Here is an 18867-nt window from a genome sequence, read left to right on the forward strand (position 1 = left end):
GTATGATGGGTCAGCCTAGTTTGGCAATTAACTGATCTTCGAGCACTGGCGGTAAATATGCCCAATGGCCTGTGATAGGACATTTGATGGGGTGGGTTCTGAGTTACTACAGAGAATTCTTTCATGGGTGTCTGGCTGGTGAGTTTTAGCATGGTGTAGCTGATTGCCAAATTTGGGGTTGGGAAGGAATTTTCCCCCAGGGCAGAGCGGCAGAGGCTCTGGGGGGTTTTTGCCTTCCTCTGCAGCATAAGGCATGGGTCACTTGCTGGTGGATTCTCTGTACCTTGAAGACTATAAACCATGATTTGAGGACTTCAATAACTCAGTCATAGGTTAGGGATCTATTACAGGAGTGGATGGGTGAAGTTCTGTGGCCTGTATTGTGCAGGAGATCAAACTAGATGATCTTAATGGTCCCTTCTGACCTTTAGTCTGAGCCTATGAACAGTCCCTGCTCCTGCAGGCTCACTCCCCAGTTAGATTTAGAAGCAGAAGCAGCATTGGTAGGAAGCAAAGGAAACAAAAGGAAGGCCCAGGAGGAGGAGAACATGTAGCTGACCGAAGCAGCAGCCTCTCTTTCCAGCAATCTGGTGCTAGAAAGCTTTCACAGCCGCACCACTGCTATGGGCAGTTACCACTGAAGAAAAACATACATGACCAGGGACTCAGTTAGCAGAGGATGCGCCTCTACTCCTCTGCCCAGTCAAGGCAGGTAGGATGCCCTTCCTTGGAACTGAATGCTCAGACTGGTAGCAGCATATGCTCAGTGGAGGGCTCACACCTCTGGGCTCTGCTCCTGCTGACAGGGACCAAGAATGGCCCACTTTAAGACACAGCTTAAAACAGATCAGTTTGGTCAAGCAATTTTCATTGGCATCTGGACCACTTTAGGGGCAGGTCATAGACATTTTCTAAAGGAGACATTTGAGTCCTGAGTTATGGTCCAGTGGCCCTTGTAAAGCTGTTTGGTCCTGCCCTTCCCAGGAGATACACACTCCCCCCCCCTTGGGGCTGGGAGGTCTGTGACATCTGTTTCTATTTGCAACCCATTTACCTGGACAAATAACAGCAGCTGTGAATCTAGCCAAGGTAAGAAAAGGCTCACCACTCTATCAAGGGCGTTCAGTAGGAAGGAGCATAAAGCACTGTGGCTGAGAGCCTAACCGTAGGTCTGTTTCTGCCACTCCCCCACGCAGAGCCAATCACTGAGGTGGAGGTAAGACCAGAGTCTACAGGTGAGTCCAAGATGGTTCAAATTAAAGAAGAAGTTTGATGCTTTAACTGATACCTTCTTACACCCTCCTGTTAGTTACTCTGACTGTTACACTCCCTCTCTCCCCTTACCCCTCAGTGTGTAAATTACAGCAGGTTAAGTCTCACACCCACTCGCCAACACAAACTGGAGTTGTATCCACTAACACCAGGCCTGAATTTGGTCTCCTGAATCTGGGTCTCAACCAGGGAAAGACCTTCAGCATAAAATGGTCATTGGGAACTAACAATAAAAATCAAACCTAGAACCAGTATGACTAAGAAAAAGATTTTACACTGCAATAACCCCCTCTCACTAGCAACCCCCCATATAGAAACATGATTGCAATATTATCAGAGAGAGTATGTAACATAGATTACGCTCAAGATTCACCCAGGTGGCTCATGTGAGGGCACATGAGCCACCTATAACCCAGCCTGCGACCAATTAGCCTCTTCCATCCTAGACAGCAGTGACCTTTTCTTCTTGGAAACTGGTAAAAGTTTCTTCATGAGCTGGGTTGGACAGCGATAGTTGGGAAATGACCTGGAACACAAAGCCAGTTCGTGACCCCTACTGAGTGGTTTTGAACATCTGGCAAGTGACTCTGGCAGAAGCCACAGTCTTCCAGTCATAAATCAGCTTTTAAGGACTATTTGTCAACTGTATTCCTTCCGCCCAAGCCCCATAACAGCTGAGAAAAAGAACTCCCAAAGACCCTGATATGTCAGTCAAAGAATCTCCATCCCCTTTTAAAGTTTTAGTAATGATTTGTACACTTTTTATGCTCCTTTGGATAATGAAGATCTGAAAATATTTGCCACCCCCTGAAAAAAGAAATCTGCTTGTTTTTGATATTACAAATTCAGGGATTGTCTAGCGTAGGAGATTCTATGGTGAATCGAGAACTAGTGAAATGACATCACAAGAAAGTGAATGTTGAGCAATTGAGAGGGGAAAGGATTTGCCAGCAGACTATTTAAAACGCTTTGTTTTCTGGGGGTTTTTTTATTAGCATTTATTTAAGTCCAATGCCTAATGAACATGTGGGAGAAAGGAAGTCTTTATTAAAGATTCAGCACACAAACCTTCCAGGCTTCCAAAAGAGATATACCCTTTTAAAAAGTACAAAGCAAGCTTTGCACATCACCTTAAAATCGGTTCTCTTTAGGAACTGGAGATTGTTTATTCTATGCAGCAGAGACTTCAGGGGAGATCTCTGCAGCTATATTCACCATTAGCTTTATAAAATAATCTTCAATGAAGCTCTCTCCATGACAATTACATACTTATTCTATTTCATTTTTGCTTCCTTTAGATCTTTGTCAAGTTAGGAAGTAAATTCCAAAGAATGAGCCCAAAGATATCAAATTATTAGCATAATAAATCTTGAAATTTAGTGTTTTACATATTTGTAGATGTCAATTACCGTCTGAGCAGTAAAACAACTAAAGATCCTAGCCAACTAGTTAGATGAACTAGGTCATAAGGAACTTCAGCAGACTTTTCACCATACTCAATCTTCTGCTAAAACAAATGTCTTGATTTCAGTAAAACCTTGAACAATCATAGGGCCACTTTCTGCCACCCTTATTCACAGCATTACCTTATTCCAGGAGACATTACACTGATTTCAGTGGAATTACTTGAGTATCTAATTAATCTAATATGAAATTACTCCATATCTAAAGCTGCATCATCTTTGTGAGGCATCCAGTTCTATTAAGCAATTAATTTTGCCAGTCCTACGAGTAGTCATCCAAGACAGGTTTCATTCTAGACTGTCTGCCTTCAATCACCTGGTAACTTTAGGTTTGTCATGATTACTGCACACATTACTAAAGTCTCCATCACTGCAGTAAACTTACATAAAGTCAGTCTGCATTCCTGGTATTTTTAGATAATACTTCTGAGGATTTGAACCTCACACTAATGTGAAATATGTGCCCTGTCCTTTGACTTTATTCATTCCTCTAAAGTTTTAAAGGATGGCTCACCGTCACCTCTCTTTTCCAGAGGATAGTCCCAACTCCTTTAATCTCTCCACATAATGTAGATCCTTCAGACCCAGAGGCATTTTGGTAAATAGAGATCCATCCTCTCTAGGAGCCAAATCCTACAGTTCATACTGGGGCAACAATCCTGTGCAGCCCTAGAGCATGTGTGTCTGCTGCATTGTATGACCAACACAGCAAGTCATATTCCAGATTGACTCTAGCCAGGGCTCTTTATGGAAACAATATCACCCATTTGATGTCTCTTTTTAATCAGGGTCCTTTTGTCTTGCTGGTCTCAATTCAGCTATCCACGGGAATCTTCCTCAGATTCTTTTCTTCAACAGTGGGCTAGACGTAGCTTCCGCTTATCGTGCTGGTCCCTAGGGTCCTTGTTCCTACATGTTTCTACTCTGCCATCTGCTGGCCCAGTAACCAAGACTATCCAAATCCTTTAGAACCTGAGTGCTTTGTTCCTCACTGAGTGCTCTGTCTCTAAGGCTGGTAACAATCCAAACCTGAAAAACCATGGGCCGGAACTGGAACTTCAAATCCAATCCCTTTAAGATTGGAGGGGAGGCTTGGATTTGAATCTCCAAATCTGATCCTGGCCTGCCCATGTGGTTGTCAGAACCCATCTATTTGCTAGGCCTGGTTCAGATGTAGCCAGCATTCCACAAGAACAGCATCTCAGAAGAGTTTGGCTCAAAATGGCAGAAATCTCACAATCTCATGAGATGTGGATCATACAAGATGATGGAAATGTCACAGGATCATCTAGGATTGCAAGTTTCCCACCATCTTGCCCCACCAAACTCAAACCCTAGAACTGATTGGCTTTGAACCTGAATCCCCACCAAAACTTAATTCAGATCAGAACATTGCTTCCTCAGCCCATCTCCATTTAATAGCCAGGTTCTCTCCAGAACTAAGTTTACTCACTTCTCAATCAACCCTACTTGTCATTTCCTAGAGGGGGTATAAAACCTCACATGGGCATCTACATTAATTACAAGAGTAACCTAAAACAGAGGTTGGGGACCGGGGGGGGGGGGAAGGGAAGTCATTATCTTAACTTCACCAGTATTTTCAGTATATTTGTTCCCAGTTATAGATGTCAGGAAAATCCAACTCTCAGAGCAATAGACTCAGAAGAATATACACACAGCTCAAGACCTTCAATCAACATCCCTTGCTTTAGTAATAAAATCCTCCCCGCATTCCTGACCGGTAGCACAAGAGTTAAAACCATTCTAGCACAGAGTGCTGGACAGGCATCAAGGTGGTTGCTGTATCACTACATTATCAGTGGGGGGAAAATACAGAGAACAGAATCGGCTGCTCCACGGAATGTTTCCTTCCCATGCTTCTTCTGCAATGAACACAAGGAAAGGTAAGTGGAAAAATCTTCCATATTCCTCCGATAATGTCTCATTAGAACTAGATAGCATGGATCTGCACAGAGTATCAAATAAATCTCACTAATAAAGTCAGATAAATAGTTTAGGGTGAGCAGATCAAAGTGTTCTTGGAAACTTTCTGTTTGCTTTGCTCAGCAACTTCTTTTTCTTTTGCCATCTCTGCTGTTATAGGATAATGTTCAGACTTTATTATGCCTCATGTGTTACTTTAAGGAGCTGTAGCGATTGCATGCACAGTGCATGTGTCTTTGCTCGAGTAATAACGTTGCAGCTGCAGGAATAGGTTGGCTCTTTTGCAGAAAGAGCTCCCAAATAATGAATAAAAGCAAGACCTCCTGGATCTTTTTGAATGATCAGATTAATTCTGAGGCTGGGGGTCAGGGTACATCTCTTGCTGGCATTTTAGAAGAAACATGAAGTGAAAATCTAATTGCTGGTCCAAGAGGATCTTGAATGCGTGGGAGTGGTAGGCTAATACTGTTGGAGACATATGAGCATACACAAAAAAGACTACTACATTGACAGGCATGTAAACAGAGACAAAAGACCAGAGCTAACCAGCACATAATTGTGGGCTTTTTAAAATGCAGGTTAAGTACATAAAGTGTGTATTATTAACCTAGCATGTAGATACTAGACACTAGCACCAGCAATCTATAGGTTAGATAGGAGATATGTACATACCATAGGGATGGGCAGGGATAGATACAAATGAATAAGCCCCGAGTTCATTGTGGGGAGATATTATTGGCAGGGCAGACTACATGACTGCAAATGTGAGCCCCTGGGGAGTTGATCTTGCCTCTCCCCCATCTCACCCCAATATGCAGGGTGTGCTGGCACTCACCCTAGAAATACGTGCATCAGCACCTGTGTGCACAAGTACGTGCGTCATACATGGGAAGGCAGGATCAAGCGCCATTAGAATGCTAGTTACAGGTCACTTGCAAGTAAATTGCCGCTTAGAATTAGTTCATATAACTGTAATATTCACTGTTAAAGCTTAAGAAATACTGCGGTAATGGTCATTTCTCACAAGCAGTAATGGTGCAGATTTTAATGGTGTCTGCTGTAAGCCTGCTCAGAAACGGAGAAAAGAGCAGGCAATATTCTCGCCCAATTAGTTTGGCCATTCCTGATTTATCCTTCCCCCAAATAAACTGGAAACGAGGAAGAGTAACATTATAGACATGCCTTCTGTATGATGGGTGGGAAGTCATGCTGAAAAGCAACGGATGGATTTGACAGGCACATGGTCGGTTCCTTACTATCATAAGTTTCAGTTTTGAAGTACAGAACCAGAAGGCACTGGTGCTCATCACAAAACAAATTCCCACATTTCCCTAACTAAAACAAAACCACTGCTTCATTGCAAGAGTGCAATAGAACATCTGAAATCACCAACTTCTCCTCTTCTAGTTTTCCCATCACTTAAATACAGCGGAATTATATAGCCCTAACTTGCTACGTTCTCCCCTCCCTTGTAAATGGGGCTGGACAAACTCATGTGGCCTAATTTCAAACCCACTTGAATATCATGTGTTTGAAAGTTTGAACTGAACACCAGCAGTGCCTGCCACTTGGGAGAGACTGAGAGGGGAAAAAAGGAGCAGAGAAAGCACATTTCTAATAAAGACAACATCTCTCTTGTGTACAGGGCCCCCACAGGGTAGGCTTAGCATTCTAACCCCAATATGGAGCACAGGCTTCTCCGTAAGAGTTTATTGAATAATCCTTGTGGCATGAAGGGAAGCATTAGATTAGAGAGGATAAAAAGGTTCGCAGATTTCAATCAATCATTCACATGGTTCACTAAAATTGCTAGCTCCACCCATCTCTGCTCCTCAGGAGTCTGTCTAGGCCCAGTTTCACCCCCCACCTTAAAAGCTGAACTAAGCCCCTCTGAAAAGAAATGAGACAGCCTCAATGCCCTAAGCTGTGCACACAACATGGCATGTGCACTCCTGAGTCCTACTGAACAATTTCTCTGTTATTCATTGCTTCCTGCGCTAACCTATATTTTCCCCCCATGATTACACTTAAGTGTGATGCTCGAGCTAGGTGCACGAGCAATGTGACCAAGAATAGCAGGATAAGAAAGGAGCTTCAGAAACAGAGTTTGAACAAAGAACTGCTCAGCAGTAGGGGTCGATGGTCTTTAGATCAAGTTCAGACCCTAGGAAGAGTGCCAACCTAACCTCTTGACAGACAACCGACAGCCTCTGTTAGAGTCCAGCCCTGTGTAACTGGGCACAGCGCCCACTGATATCAAAGAGGTGTCTGGGACCACCTACACCGATCCTGAATGTGGTCGGTAACAGAGGGGGACTGAACTCCAGATTGAGATGTCCTGGCAGAGCTGCTCAGGGGGCCGAGGACAGAACAGCAAGGAGGACAAGGAGGGCTGAGATGCTCTGGCAGATGTGCCTGGAATGGGATCCCCAGAGGCAATGCTTTCCACTCCACAGTGGAGGAGGAGAAATGAACCACTAAATTCATCTGTCTTATTGGCTAATCAAACGAGATGCATTGACCAAGCTCCAGAAGCCATGTCCTGTCCTCCAAGAGGATGTGGGCCTGCATGAGAGTGTAGCTAGGACAGGCTTCATGAAATTCATCATCACTGGTCCTCCAGGAATTGTTTCTGGGGTAGGAAAGAAATGGCAGACCCCAGTGGGGCAGATCTCAGTGGGATAGAGAGGGGAAACAAACCCATCTGCTCACAGATTCTCTGAGTCAGCAACTTGTCTGTGTCCTGCAGAGGAAGCAACAACCAGACACAAAAAAAGGGAATCCTCTCCAGACATTGCAATCCCACTCTTGTCAAGGTGAAGAGCCTGTTCAGCCAAATGATAACAGATTGTAAATAGATACAGATAGAAGGACGTGAACCACCTGACTGGTTAGCCCAGACACACAAGATGCTAGCAAAGGTGCATTACTTGGTTTACATGCTAAGAATATCGCTCCCTCGTTTAAAAATGATGGCCCCAATTGACAGTTGCCTTGCTCCTTGTGCAGTCATTTATACCAGCATAAGTGGGTGCAAAGCACATTGGCACTGGTATAAATGAGTACACAAGCCCAGGGCAATGGCAAATCCAGACCTATATAACCGAACAAAGAGAAAACACGAGTCACTGCGCAGATCCTGCACCTAGTGAAATCAATGGCAAAATAGTCACCAGGTTCAGCAGGATTAGTTCCTGCAAACATCGGCAGACAATAATACTCTGTTCTTCCATGTTATGGGTGCTCAGTCCCTAGCATTGTGCCTTACGTTGTAGTGGCATGTACCTAGCCATGTTGTCTTTGCATTGTTTGCTCTTGCCATTTGTTGCCATCTAATGATTTCCATTTGTTTTGCCTTAATCTCCCACCTCCATTCCCCCAGCAGACGTTGCCCTCTCATTACTCTTGGTCTCTGTGCTGGCAGCAGGGTCCCAAACTCCCAGTGTAGAAGCACCCAAGGAGCAGCCTGACACAGAGCCTCTAAAATGCCCCAGCTCCTGTGCCTGCAGCTATGATGACTACAGTGAGGAGCTCAATGTCTTCTGCAGCTCCCGGAACCTTACGCGCCTCCCCGAAGACATTCCCAGCAATGTGAAGTCATTATGGCTGGATGGCAACAACTTCACTTCTGTTCCAGCTGCAGCCTTCGGGAATCTTTCCAGCCTGGACTTCCTTAACCTGCAGAGCAGCCAGCTGACAAGCATTGAGCAGCACGCCTTCCACGGGCTAAAGGGCCTCTACCACTTGCACCTGGAACGTAACAGGCTGAAGTATTTGGCACCCAATACTTTCCTTCACACACAGAACCTAGCCTCCTTGAGCCTCAACAATAACCACTTCAACAAGATGGAGGAAGGCCTGTTTGCTGGGCTCTCCAACCTCTGGTACCTGAACCTCGGGTGGAATTTGTTAGTGGTGCTGCCAGACAGAGTGTTCCATGACCTGCCTAACCTGAGGGAGCTTGTCCTGGCTGGGAACAAGCTGCCCTACCTGCAGCACCAAATCTTCTGCAGTCTTAGTGAGCTGAAGGAGCTGGATTTGAGCGGAAACTTGCTGAAGGGCATCAAGATCAATATCTTTGTCAAGCTGCAGAAGCTACAGAAGCTTTACCTGAACCACAACCAGATCAACGCTATTGCCCCTCGTGCATTCATGGGGATGAAGTCCCTCAGGTGGTTGGACCTCTCCCACAACCGTCTCATCTTGCTCTTTGAAGAAACATTCTTGGGCCTTTTGAGTCTACATGTTTTGCGTTTATCCAGCAATTCAATCACCAGCCTGAGGCCACGGACTTTCAAAGACCTCCAGTTCCTGGAGGAACTGCAACTGGGACACAACAGGATCAGGAGCCTGGCAGAAAGGACTTTTGATGGACTGGGCCAGCTGGAGGTTCTTACGCTGAACAACAACCAGATTCAAGAGATCAGGGTCGGGGCATTCCTTGGGCTCTTTAACATTGCAGTGATGAACCTGTCCGGTAACTGCATCAAGGCACTTCCTGACTACATCTTTAAGGGCCTAACAAAGCTGCATAGCCTTCACCTGGAAAACAGCTGTCTCAGCAGAATCAGGCCACAAACTTTCTCCAGCCTTTCCTGCCTCCGGAGGCTCTTCTTGCAACACAACACTATCTCTGTGATTGAAGACCAGAGTTTGAATGACTTGCATGATCTTTTAGAGCTGGACCTTAAGCACAACAGGCTGACGCATCTCTCCCCCAACATGTTTGTGGGCCTGAAGAACCTGGAATACCTTCTCCTTTCCTCCAACCAGCTTCTGGAGATCTCTCAGGAAGCTTTCAGCCCACTTCAACGACTCTTCTGGCTCGACCTCTCCAACAACCATTTGGAGATGCTGGACAACAGCATAATCACCCCCTTATCAAACTTGCGGTATCTTAGTGTCAGAAACAATTCCCTGGAAACCTTCTCAGTTAGTTCTCTGGGCCCTTCGCCCGTGCTGGAGCAGCTGTGGCTGGAAGGAAACAAGTGGCACTGTAATTGCTCACTGAAGGAACTGAGAGACTTTTCCTTGCAGCATCCCACAGTGGTTCCACGTTTTGTACAGTCCCTTGCAGAAGGGGACGATTCCCACACACCCGTGTACGTGTACAACAACCTTACCTGCCTAAGCCCACCAGACATGGCAGGCCTCGACCTGAGGGAAACCAGTGACCATCACTTTGCTCACTGCTAACACGCTTCCTCCTTACAGAGCCCCATTGTGGGGATACTTTCTATGGTTGGCAGCATTAGACACATACTTGCACAAGTTCAGGTAGCACCTGATGAGCTACTTTCCTAGGGGCTAATAAGTACAAGGGTATAGCTATCTGGCATCTCAACCTCCTCCCCTGATCTCTGTACTGAGCTCACCAGGGCAGCAGGTCAAAGTAGCATGTGCCACCATTCACCATTACTCAAGGAGGCCAGTACAATGACAGGTAATCTTTAGCTTTCGCTCTCCATGCTGCACCCTTAATATATTTGTATAGCTGCAGTTTTAAATAGAACCAGCATACCAGCTTTGGCCAAGCTGCCGGGGTAAACAGGTTCTTTGGACTTTGCTATTACCTTTGGGCTATTTGAACTTAGCATTGTGATTCAGAGGCAGCGTTCCTTTGCCCAGCGCTGGAAAGTGAAAGAAAGAATGGGGGCATGTGAAGCTATGGGTGGAGGGAAGCCTTCTTTGGGGACCGTCTTCTCCAATGCCAAAATTAAAGCTGATTTTAAAGAACCCAAACAATGATAGTAGAATAAGAGTCTGACTCAAAAGCCAACCTGACTGGGTACTGCCTACAGAGATTCATCTTTTGGGTCTCTCACGCCAGAGCAGGGAGCAGTGGATGGGCAAGGAACATCCCCTATCAGTTTCTAGCAACCACGCCTGGTTGGCGGGGCATTGTCAGCAATGGATCATGGAGACAGCCCTCCTTAATGAAAGGAACATCACTGCAACATGAGGGCCCTGAGGCCAAGGAGAGCAAATGGAGAAACCCAGCTCCTCTCAAGCTGGAGGGAGGAAAGTTTGGGCCTCAGTGATCATTAGTGGGAATGTTGACAAAGTTAAGTATTGTTGCCATGGAATCAGCCCAGTCGTGACAAGGTGCTGCAAGCAGGGGCTTCATCCCATCTGAACTACAGGAACTTGCTGCAGTGGGTGTCAACTACTGGCATTCACTGTGACCGTTTGTAATGGGAAAAACGTTCAGGAACCCATGAAGCATTCTGTGTTTGTACAGCCCCAGACACAATGAGGCCTGATCCACAACTAGGGCCTCAGGGGCTACCATAATAAACATAAAGGGAGAGTGACCGTGTCCCCCCAAAACCTGTTCTTGAATTCCAGTTGAGTAGCCCTGGCTCACAGGCGAGGGCGGAGTCTCAGTTGTAATATTTAGTCATTGAAGCCAGATGTAGAGTAAAGATTAGGAAAAAGGCAGCCACCCAAGCTGCAGTTTTAGGAGAGCAGAGTGCACATGACATGCTTTTAACAACTCCTTGCAATGGCAGATTTGGGCAGGTTTAAAAAAACCATGCACATAACTTACCTGATAAACTACAGCAGGCAAATAAACCTTTGGAGCTATTGCAGCTCATTTTGTGAGGTTTTTTTGTTGTTTTTTTTGTTTTTTAATTTTATGCCTCACCTACTAAGAAGTCTTATAAAAAACTAGTCATGCTTAGGAGTAGCACACACTGTTTAAAGATAAAGAGCACAGTTGCTTGCCATTTCCTCCCCACCTTAAAAATCTCCACCAGAAGCAAAGCTAGAGCTTGTTATAGAGAGATTGCTTGCAGACCTCATTATTGAAGTTTGATAAAGGATTTTTTCAAAGTGCCAAAGCAACTTAGGTGCACAAGCCCTAATAGTTTTTGGTGGGATGTGTGTTCCTAAGTCACTTAGGCATGTCTGAGACTCCTGCCCTGAGTTCAGTTGCAGTCAGAAAGAGGAAAGGTCTGATCCAGCTCCCACTGGAGTCCATGAGGGTTCTCCAGTTGACTTCCACCAAGCTCGAGATCAGTGCCACAAGGAGCCATGCTTGGATGCAGATTGCCATACAGACTCCAGATCACCTTGGTTGCATCCGACAGGCAATAAAACGGTGGAAACTGTCATGAAATGAGCTCATCCAACCAGAGTGTAGGGATACTTGCCTCATTACTGCCCACAGCTGTTTAATTATACAAATCCGTTCATTCTGATTGGTGAAGGATGGTGAGGGTTGCAAGATTAGTTTGTCTCTAACTGCATGTGATCTAATGGAGTGCAGGAATCTGCCATGCTTTTTCTCCTAGCTGTTGGCAGAATTCCACCTGCACATACGCAATAAAAACTGCTGGATCACCTCCACAAGCTGGTACCCTGCACCCTTCACTCAGCTGCTTCTTGCTCTGGACAAAGGCTAAGCCCACTTCCCAGCCCTTTCCCCTCTTGGTTTATTGCAGGGAATGCTCATTACATGCTTGGCCCTTTCTGAGCTGCAGGCCCAGGCCAGGCCCCGAGGACAAAGAGGAAGGATGTACACCATACTGCATATGCAGAGTGGTCAAGGTGGTGCTTGGCAATCCCTGGGTAAGAGAAGGTTGTGCCCAATGCTGCCATGTGCAGGTGACTGGGTGGAGGATATATAAACTCCTCCCAAATGCAATTCAGACTGCTCAGTGGAAATCAGCTACATTCTCTGTAGGCAGCACGGTCAAGGTGAGTCCTAGGAAGGGGCAGGAACGTGGAAGACCTTAGAAAGGGCATTCCAAGCAGAGTGGCAGGGAGAAGGCACAGAGATGTTTGCATGAGAAGCTAATAAATGTGATGCCAGCCTTGTCTACCCTAGCATAACAAATGGGGTTGGGGAAGCAAAGTGACGCCAGGTTAGATGCGCAGGGCTCTGAAGGTGGAGACAAGAAGCTTGTACTTGATGGAATGGAAGCCGATGGGAATATTCACAAAGGAAGCAACATACACCGAACAGATAAGGAAGAGGATCTGAACACATTTTGTCTGGCCCGGATGGAACCAGGTGTGTGCCAAGAAAGCAAGAGGAGGCTTCAGTAGTCCAGGCAGGAGATGCCAAGGCCTGGACTAGAATTGTAGTGACATGGACAGAAAGCAAAGGCTGAATCTTAGAGATTACAGAGGAAGGAGGGGGATTTGGACCCAGCTTGGCTGTGTGGAGCAAAGCAGAGAGAACCCAAGATTACCACCAGCCTCTACTAACTCAAGTCTGTAGAGTATGGGGTAGGTGAGGAGTTGGAAGAAGGTAAAGTTCAGTTTAAGCTAGTAATGAAACAGCCAGATAGATATGCAGATTTAGGGCTTGTCTACACAAACATTTAGTTTGACGCAAGGTGGGGTGTGAATCTACTCCACACTAGCCTGCCACACTTTTACTGTCTGTGTGGGCCCTGCTGACGTGCATTACCTGTTAATGCACTTTGGTCTAGTCCCGTTCCAAAGAGAGCCAAGGCAAAGCCCATTAACAGACTTCACCATGCAGAAGCAGGAGCCATGCAGTCAGCGCAGCAAGCTGTGTGGTGGACAGTCACACTAGAGACATGCACAGGACTATTTTTTTTTTTTTTTTTAAATTCCACTCCCATCCTGCAATACCCACTCCCACCTGCTCTCACACTGTTTGTTGGATTTTTACCCAGATCCTACCCACCAAAACCTTAGATCCCACAAAAGAGATTCCCTCATGCTGAAAAAAAGTCTGTTAATATATTATACACATAGAAATGGAATTCAGACACAATTTTTACCACCTAAAGAATAAATTTTGTTTAAACCATGTAAAAAAAATACTTTAACTCCTGTTATAAATGGACATCAAATCTCTTTCTATCCCTCATTTAAATTTAAGTATTAAAATCTTTATTTAAAGAAAAAGATTTTGTTTTCCCACAAATTACCGCAGTCTAGTTTTTTTGCCCACCCAATCCTGCCCGCAACAAAGTACATTTTACCTGTTTCTGCTATTATGACAGAGAGTCCCATGTCCCGCCGCAAGCTGATTCACACCCCAGCTTGCCGTGAACTAAATGTTTGTGTATACAAGCCCTGATATACAACCTCTGACAGTCATCAACATTTGACAGCAACTTCTCCTCCCCTGCCTCTTGGAATCTTCTTATTCTAAATATCCTCAAGAGGACGTACTTATCATGGAAATCCATCCATTGACGCTCAGTATACACCTCAGCGCAGTCCATTTCCTGTGACCCTTTACTCCCCTCTTCAAAAACTGCTCATCAGACTGATTCTCACCCCTGCTGGGGGGCAGCTCCCTTCAGAGCCCCTCAATACTGATCTTATTGAATATCACAAAGGGATGGCTGATCAGCAAGGCTGATGAGAAAGCGAGCTGGGATCAATCATCTGAATCCCACATCTTCATACCAGTCTTCTCTCTTCCAAGAGCACTACCACATGCAGTCATCGTCCTCTGGAACACCAAGGCGGTGAGAGGATGCGGCTCAGTAAGTCTAAGGAGGCAATGACTCAGGACCTCACTCATCCCTAGACCAATGATCAGGTGGCCCAGATACATTGTTAATCCTGAGACTAAGACCGAAGTGATGCTAGATTTGATTCAGAGATAACCACCCACTCTATCCATAAAAGGCCAATGTAGCACTTCCTTAATCTTAAATCCTTTATTTAAAAAAAAAAATAAAAAAATCAAGCTGCCAGCAGAGGGAAACCATTATTTGCTACCAACTACAGACAGATTTGGAAGTGTGTAGGAAGGAAGCTAGGATTCAGTGTAGTGGGGAGGAAGAGGACAAAAAACTCCACAAGAATCACACAAAATGCTATGAGACATTTAGATGGTAAGAAAACATTATTTAATGTCTGGAGCCTTTACAAATATTCCTGAGCCCTGATACCTTTCAGGGAGTCAAGAGATGGTGTGTTCCTTACGTTAGGCATGATAAGGCACAGACTTGGTAAACAGACTTCAAAGCTCATATACAGACTTGATGTCAACACACATGCCTTCACAGGCGTATTCTGTACTGACTACTTCCAGCTTCAGAGTGAGCTGGCTCAGCCAGGATCCAGGGTCAGAGGGTCTGTCGTATCTGACAGCAGTCACTGTGAACTAGGAAGTACCATGTGTGCAGCACTACGAAAGTATTTGGAAGGAAGATAGCAGCAGACGGAGTAGGGATGGAGATTGCTAGTGCTCTTTAGTTCAATGAGGGAAAGGTTTTCTGTTCTGGTTCACGATCAGTATTTGCTGTAGAGGCCAAGGACTACGCACAATTTACAGTGCCAAGAATACTGCGGTGTTTGAGATACCACAGAAACGAGCAGGAGCACCACGGCATGGGGGTGACCACCTTTGCAATGTACTTAGCAGGAGTTCATGGGCAGGTTAAACATTGTATGTGTGGCTAAAGAAAGCTACACCACCTGGGCCACCATAGCCCATGTCAGGAGAGCCATAGGACTCATCCATTCAGAAGGTAAATGGTGTTGTGAAGGCAAAAGGTGTTGCAAATGCACACTTCCCCTTTGAGATTAATGGTACACTCCAGCAGGGTCTTGTCAAGGCTTTAGTAGTGAAAGCATCACTTCCCTTTCCCAGATCTCTGCAAAGTGGTTCCAAGGACACCCTCTGCCCTCACTGAAATGCTTTAAAGTAGCTTTGATGCCCCCCCCCCTTGCCCATTGGCTTGGTCCAGGGCTGACAGCGCTGCAAAGAGGTGGTCAGTGAGAGTCCAGCCTTAGAAACACACTCAAGAGCCCTGAGGGGATGTCCTGTCCACGATCTGCTGGGCGATGGAAGCAAGGGCAGGGAAGGCAGAGCTCTTGGGAAACTCCTGGATGAAATCTTTACCTTCCTCCAAGCTCTGGGCGAGGTGGGGATCAAGGGGCACACATCCTGTGTGAGAGGACACAGGGGGAGAGTGACCATGAGACTGTTGGAACGATTGACAGAAATGACACACATGCAAGTCAGAGGCACAGAAAGATGGGAGTGACACCCATACCAACCAAAGGAGAGAGAGCGTGATAAGACAAGCAGAACTGAGCATTATTAAAGCCCTTACTGCTCACCTGCAAGCCCTTTCCCCTACGTGCTCAACCTACAGCACCAAACCAGACATTTTCTGTGTAGAGGAGCTATAAGTGCTTCTAGCATCACTGTCAGCAGAGATTTACTCTGACATCACTGTTGAGACTATTGCTAGGTCCTTGATTAGGGGGAGGAATAAATAATTAAGGAGGTTTAAATGAATTCCTCATCTCTCTCATGGGAGCGCCGCTGGACTCTCAGTGGTGCTGCTTGTGCTTGGCATTACCTGACGGCAGGCAGTTATGATCGCTCCAAATCTCCCCCCACATCCAAAGTCAGACTGGACTGCCAGGTACCTCTGCCTCTGTTCTCTACCTGCCAAACACATACTGACCCCCTTTAGCAGCTCTATGCTCCCCTCCCAAATAAGGATCTCTTCATACCTCAGGGGGATATGCTTCTCCTTGGCTTACAGTCTGGGTTCCCTCCCATCCTCCTTGTAGCACTGTGTTCTCACCACTCACCAACAACTTGCTGGTCACCATACTGTCCCTCTGATCCATCCCTTTCCTAGGGAGGCTCCATATTCAAGATACTCACCTAGGAACGGGACTCCAGCATGCTTGGCCAGCTCTTCACCACCCCCTTTGGAAAAGATGTTTGTGCACTCCTGGAAAAGCAAGAGACACAGCATTTAGTCACCAGGAACCTCTCAAAGCAGCAGTTACGCTGACCACCGGGCAGCACAGATGGGTGACGTGACTGTTTATCTGGGTACATTTAAATGAAGACAATGCAGAAGGTGATACAGTTCTCGGAGCAGGCAATGCTCTTTTGCCTCTGGTAGCTGCTGATTCCCCCATCTCACGCACTTCCTCAAAGACATTATCTTGCTCTCATCACCCTCTAGGAAGACGAGAACTGCCTGTCCTGAACCTACCCCAACAGCCAGCCAACGAAGGAGGTACAATCAGCCGCTGGCCTCCAGTGACCACATCACCTTCATGGCATTCCCTGCTCTTCAGCAGCCAAGGGACCACAGCCAGCAAAAAAAATTCAAATCCCCAGCCTCAAGCAAAACAGAGTAGCAGACTGCCTAGCACCCCATTGAGGGAGGGTGTAACTCAGCCTTGGGTCAGTCGTAAAGGGCTCACCGAACAGTGCGGGCAGACGAAACCACTCATGTTCTCTACAATCCCGATCACGCGCAATCCCATCTTCTTACAGAACGTCAGCTCTCGCCTGACATCCCCTATGGACACCGCCTGTGGGCACAGAGTCAGGGGCATCAGTGATAAGGGGCCAGCAGATCCAGAGAGGTGCATGTCTGTTTTTCTGCCCAGGCATCTGGTGCTGCCAATCCTTAAGATTAGGGCAGGGTATACAGACATAGGTGGGGGATATGAGGGGAGTAGAAATGCAGAACTAATAGCCAGAGACAGACACTGACACACAAATAGAGTCATGTAAACACAGTATTAGTTTGGTTGTGGCCCCACGGAAGGATGTGGCAGCACATGCTCCAGAAAAAAGCCAGAGGCCTCTGCTCCAGTACGTATCACATACCTGTGGTGTTGTGACCAGGACTGCTCCGAAGGGTTTGTACGGGCGAAGGGATTCCACTGTGGAGATGTGCTCATCTGAGGTCCCCGGAGGCGTATCCACAATCAGGAAGTCAAGTTCTCCCCAGGCCACATCACAGATAAATTGCTTTATCAAAGCTGCAAAAACAGAATGGAGGAAAATCTTTGCTTTCCACTGTGCGGTAGCACCAGTTAGACATCAGACCATTGCGCTGTGTGAACAGAGAGGTGCAAAAGAATAGACTAAATAGAAACTGAAGCCTCTATCAACAGAAGCAGTGGCAATGCCGCCTACCCCCAGGGTCTCAATCCTGCCCGGCAAGGAGTGCCTCTCGGTGGTGAGAGGTAGTTCTGTCTCCCAGGCCATTGAGATTCTGTTGTGTGCGCCAACAATCATTAGAGACACCTGTCCAGAGAGAACAGGACAGACCTACCAGCTCATTTCCCAGAGGCCACTGAACAGCCATCACATGATGGAAACGTTTAGTCATTGATGACCACTAGATTGAAATCAACAAGCTAGAGGTCAAAGGCTCCAAAGGTCACCTACACCCAGTCTATCATCCGGCCCTACATAGCAAGAACTACAGACTACAACCCATTCCTACAGACAGGGTGACAATGAGCAATACGCAGGACAAGACCAGCCTGGAAGTAAGGCAAGCATGCGTTTCAATTAATTTCATCTTTGCAGGAGGTGTCTTGCTGTAGGGCAGTCGGTCTCTGAACTGTGGGGCATGCCCCCCGGGGGGCACAGAGGAATGTTCAAGGGGGCACATGGAGGGCCCTGGGCGAGGGGAGGGAGCACCACCCAGTCCCACTCTGCTCCCAGCCACAGCTCCAGCTCTGCCCTCATTCCCTCTCCACTCTGTAAGGGTGACCAGACATCCTGATTTTATAGGGACAGTCCCAATATTTGAGGCTTTTTCTTATATAGGCTCCTATTACTCCCCAACCCCCACTTACTGTCTGGTCACTGTACCCCCAGTCCAGCTCAAGCTCCGCCTCCATCCCCAGTTCTGCCTTCAGCCCAAGCTCTGTTGCTGAGGAAGCCCTGGCTGTGCAGTAATGGAAGGAAGTATGGGGGACAGATTGCATTACTGGTAAAGGGGAGGCACGACAGGAAAAGTTTGGGTACCGTTCCTGTAGGGTTACTATCAAGAGTAAAAGCATTCTGTACCATTTTTCTTGGGCCCTCTCCACACTACGGCATCATCTGAGTTCTCCAGCAAGAAACCAATCGACATGAGGGAGATGCTTTTGTCTTGGTCCACGAAGACGGGCACCCAGCCACTGTCACACTGGTGCACGTCCTTGCCCTGGACTTTGAGCATGCGAGGGATGCTGGGGCCACATAGGTCCACATCCAGGACTCCCACCTGTCGATGAACAGGGGAACCATTCAGACAACCCTCCACATTCAGACAGCACAGAGAGCCAGCTAGGCAAAACATAACTTTCCACTGATTTCTGCAGCCCAGACGACTTCATGGAAAGGATGGCTTAGAAGCCTAAACATCAGATTTGAAATACACAGGAACTACATGTTCAAATCCTGGACAAATTCACACAGCTCTTC

The 18867-nt window shown here is 46.6% G+C and overlaps 2 protein-coding genes across 11 annotated transcripts in view; one reads left to right on the forward strand and one right to left on the reverse strand.

Moving 5' to 3' along the window:
* Nucleotides 1-18867, reverse strand: part of NUBP2 (NUBP iron-sulfur cluster assembly factor 2, cytosolic) — a 38671-nt gene that overhangs the window by 14468 nt on the left and 5336 nt on the right. For 3 of the 9 annotated variants that reach the window (XM_067551366.1, XM_067551374.1, XM_067551375.1), the window contains exons 3-7: nt 18469-18667; nt 17272-17426; nt 16860-16970; nt 16306-16375; nt 14505-15570 (exon numbers count right to left, since the gene is read on the reverse strand). In XM_067551366.1, the coding sequence (XP_067407467.1) occupies nt 15425-15570; nt 16306-16375; nt 16860-16970; nt 17272-17426; nt 18469-18667 (681 nt within the window). In that variant the 3' untranslated portion in view covers nt 14505-15424. Of the gene's footprint in view, nt 1-642; nt 1799-9147; nt 9654-14504; nt 15571-16229; nt 16376-16859; nt 16971-17271; nt 17427-18468; nt 18668-18867 lie in introns of those variants that run through there. The other 6 variants (XM_067551372.1, XM_067551371.1, XM_067551369.1 and 3 more) reach the window with 5 other exon arrangements.
* Nucleotides 4444-11852, forward strand: IGFALS (insulin like growth factor binding protein acid labile subunit). 2 transcript variants are annotated; one of them, XM_067551364.1, is made up of 2 exons: nt 4444-4639; nt 8062-11852. In XM_067551364.1, the coding sequence occupies exons 1-2, from the start codon at nt 4597-4599 to the stop codon at nt 9873-9875; spliced, it is 1857 nt and encodes a 618-aa protein (XP_067407465.1). In that variant the 5' UTR covers nt 4444-4596; the 3' UTR covers nt 9876-11852. The 2 variants fall into 2 exon arrangements, with proteins under 2 accessions (XP_067407465.1, XP_067407466.1); XM_067551365.1 differs by having other exon boundaries at nt 8065-11852.

Source organism: Emydura macquarii, unplaced genomic scaffold (assembly GCF_026122565.2).
Source record: "Emydura macquarii macquarii isolate MOO-44397 ecotype Brisbane River unplaced genomic scaffold, CSIRO-AGI_Emac_v2 contig_1348, whole genome shotgun sequence".
NCBI classification, from domain to species: domain Eukaryota; kingdom Metazoa; phylum Chordata; order Testudines; family Chelidae; genus Emydura; species Emydura macquarii.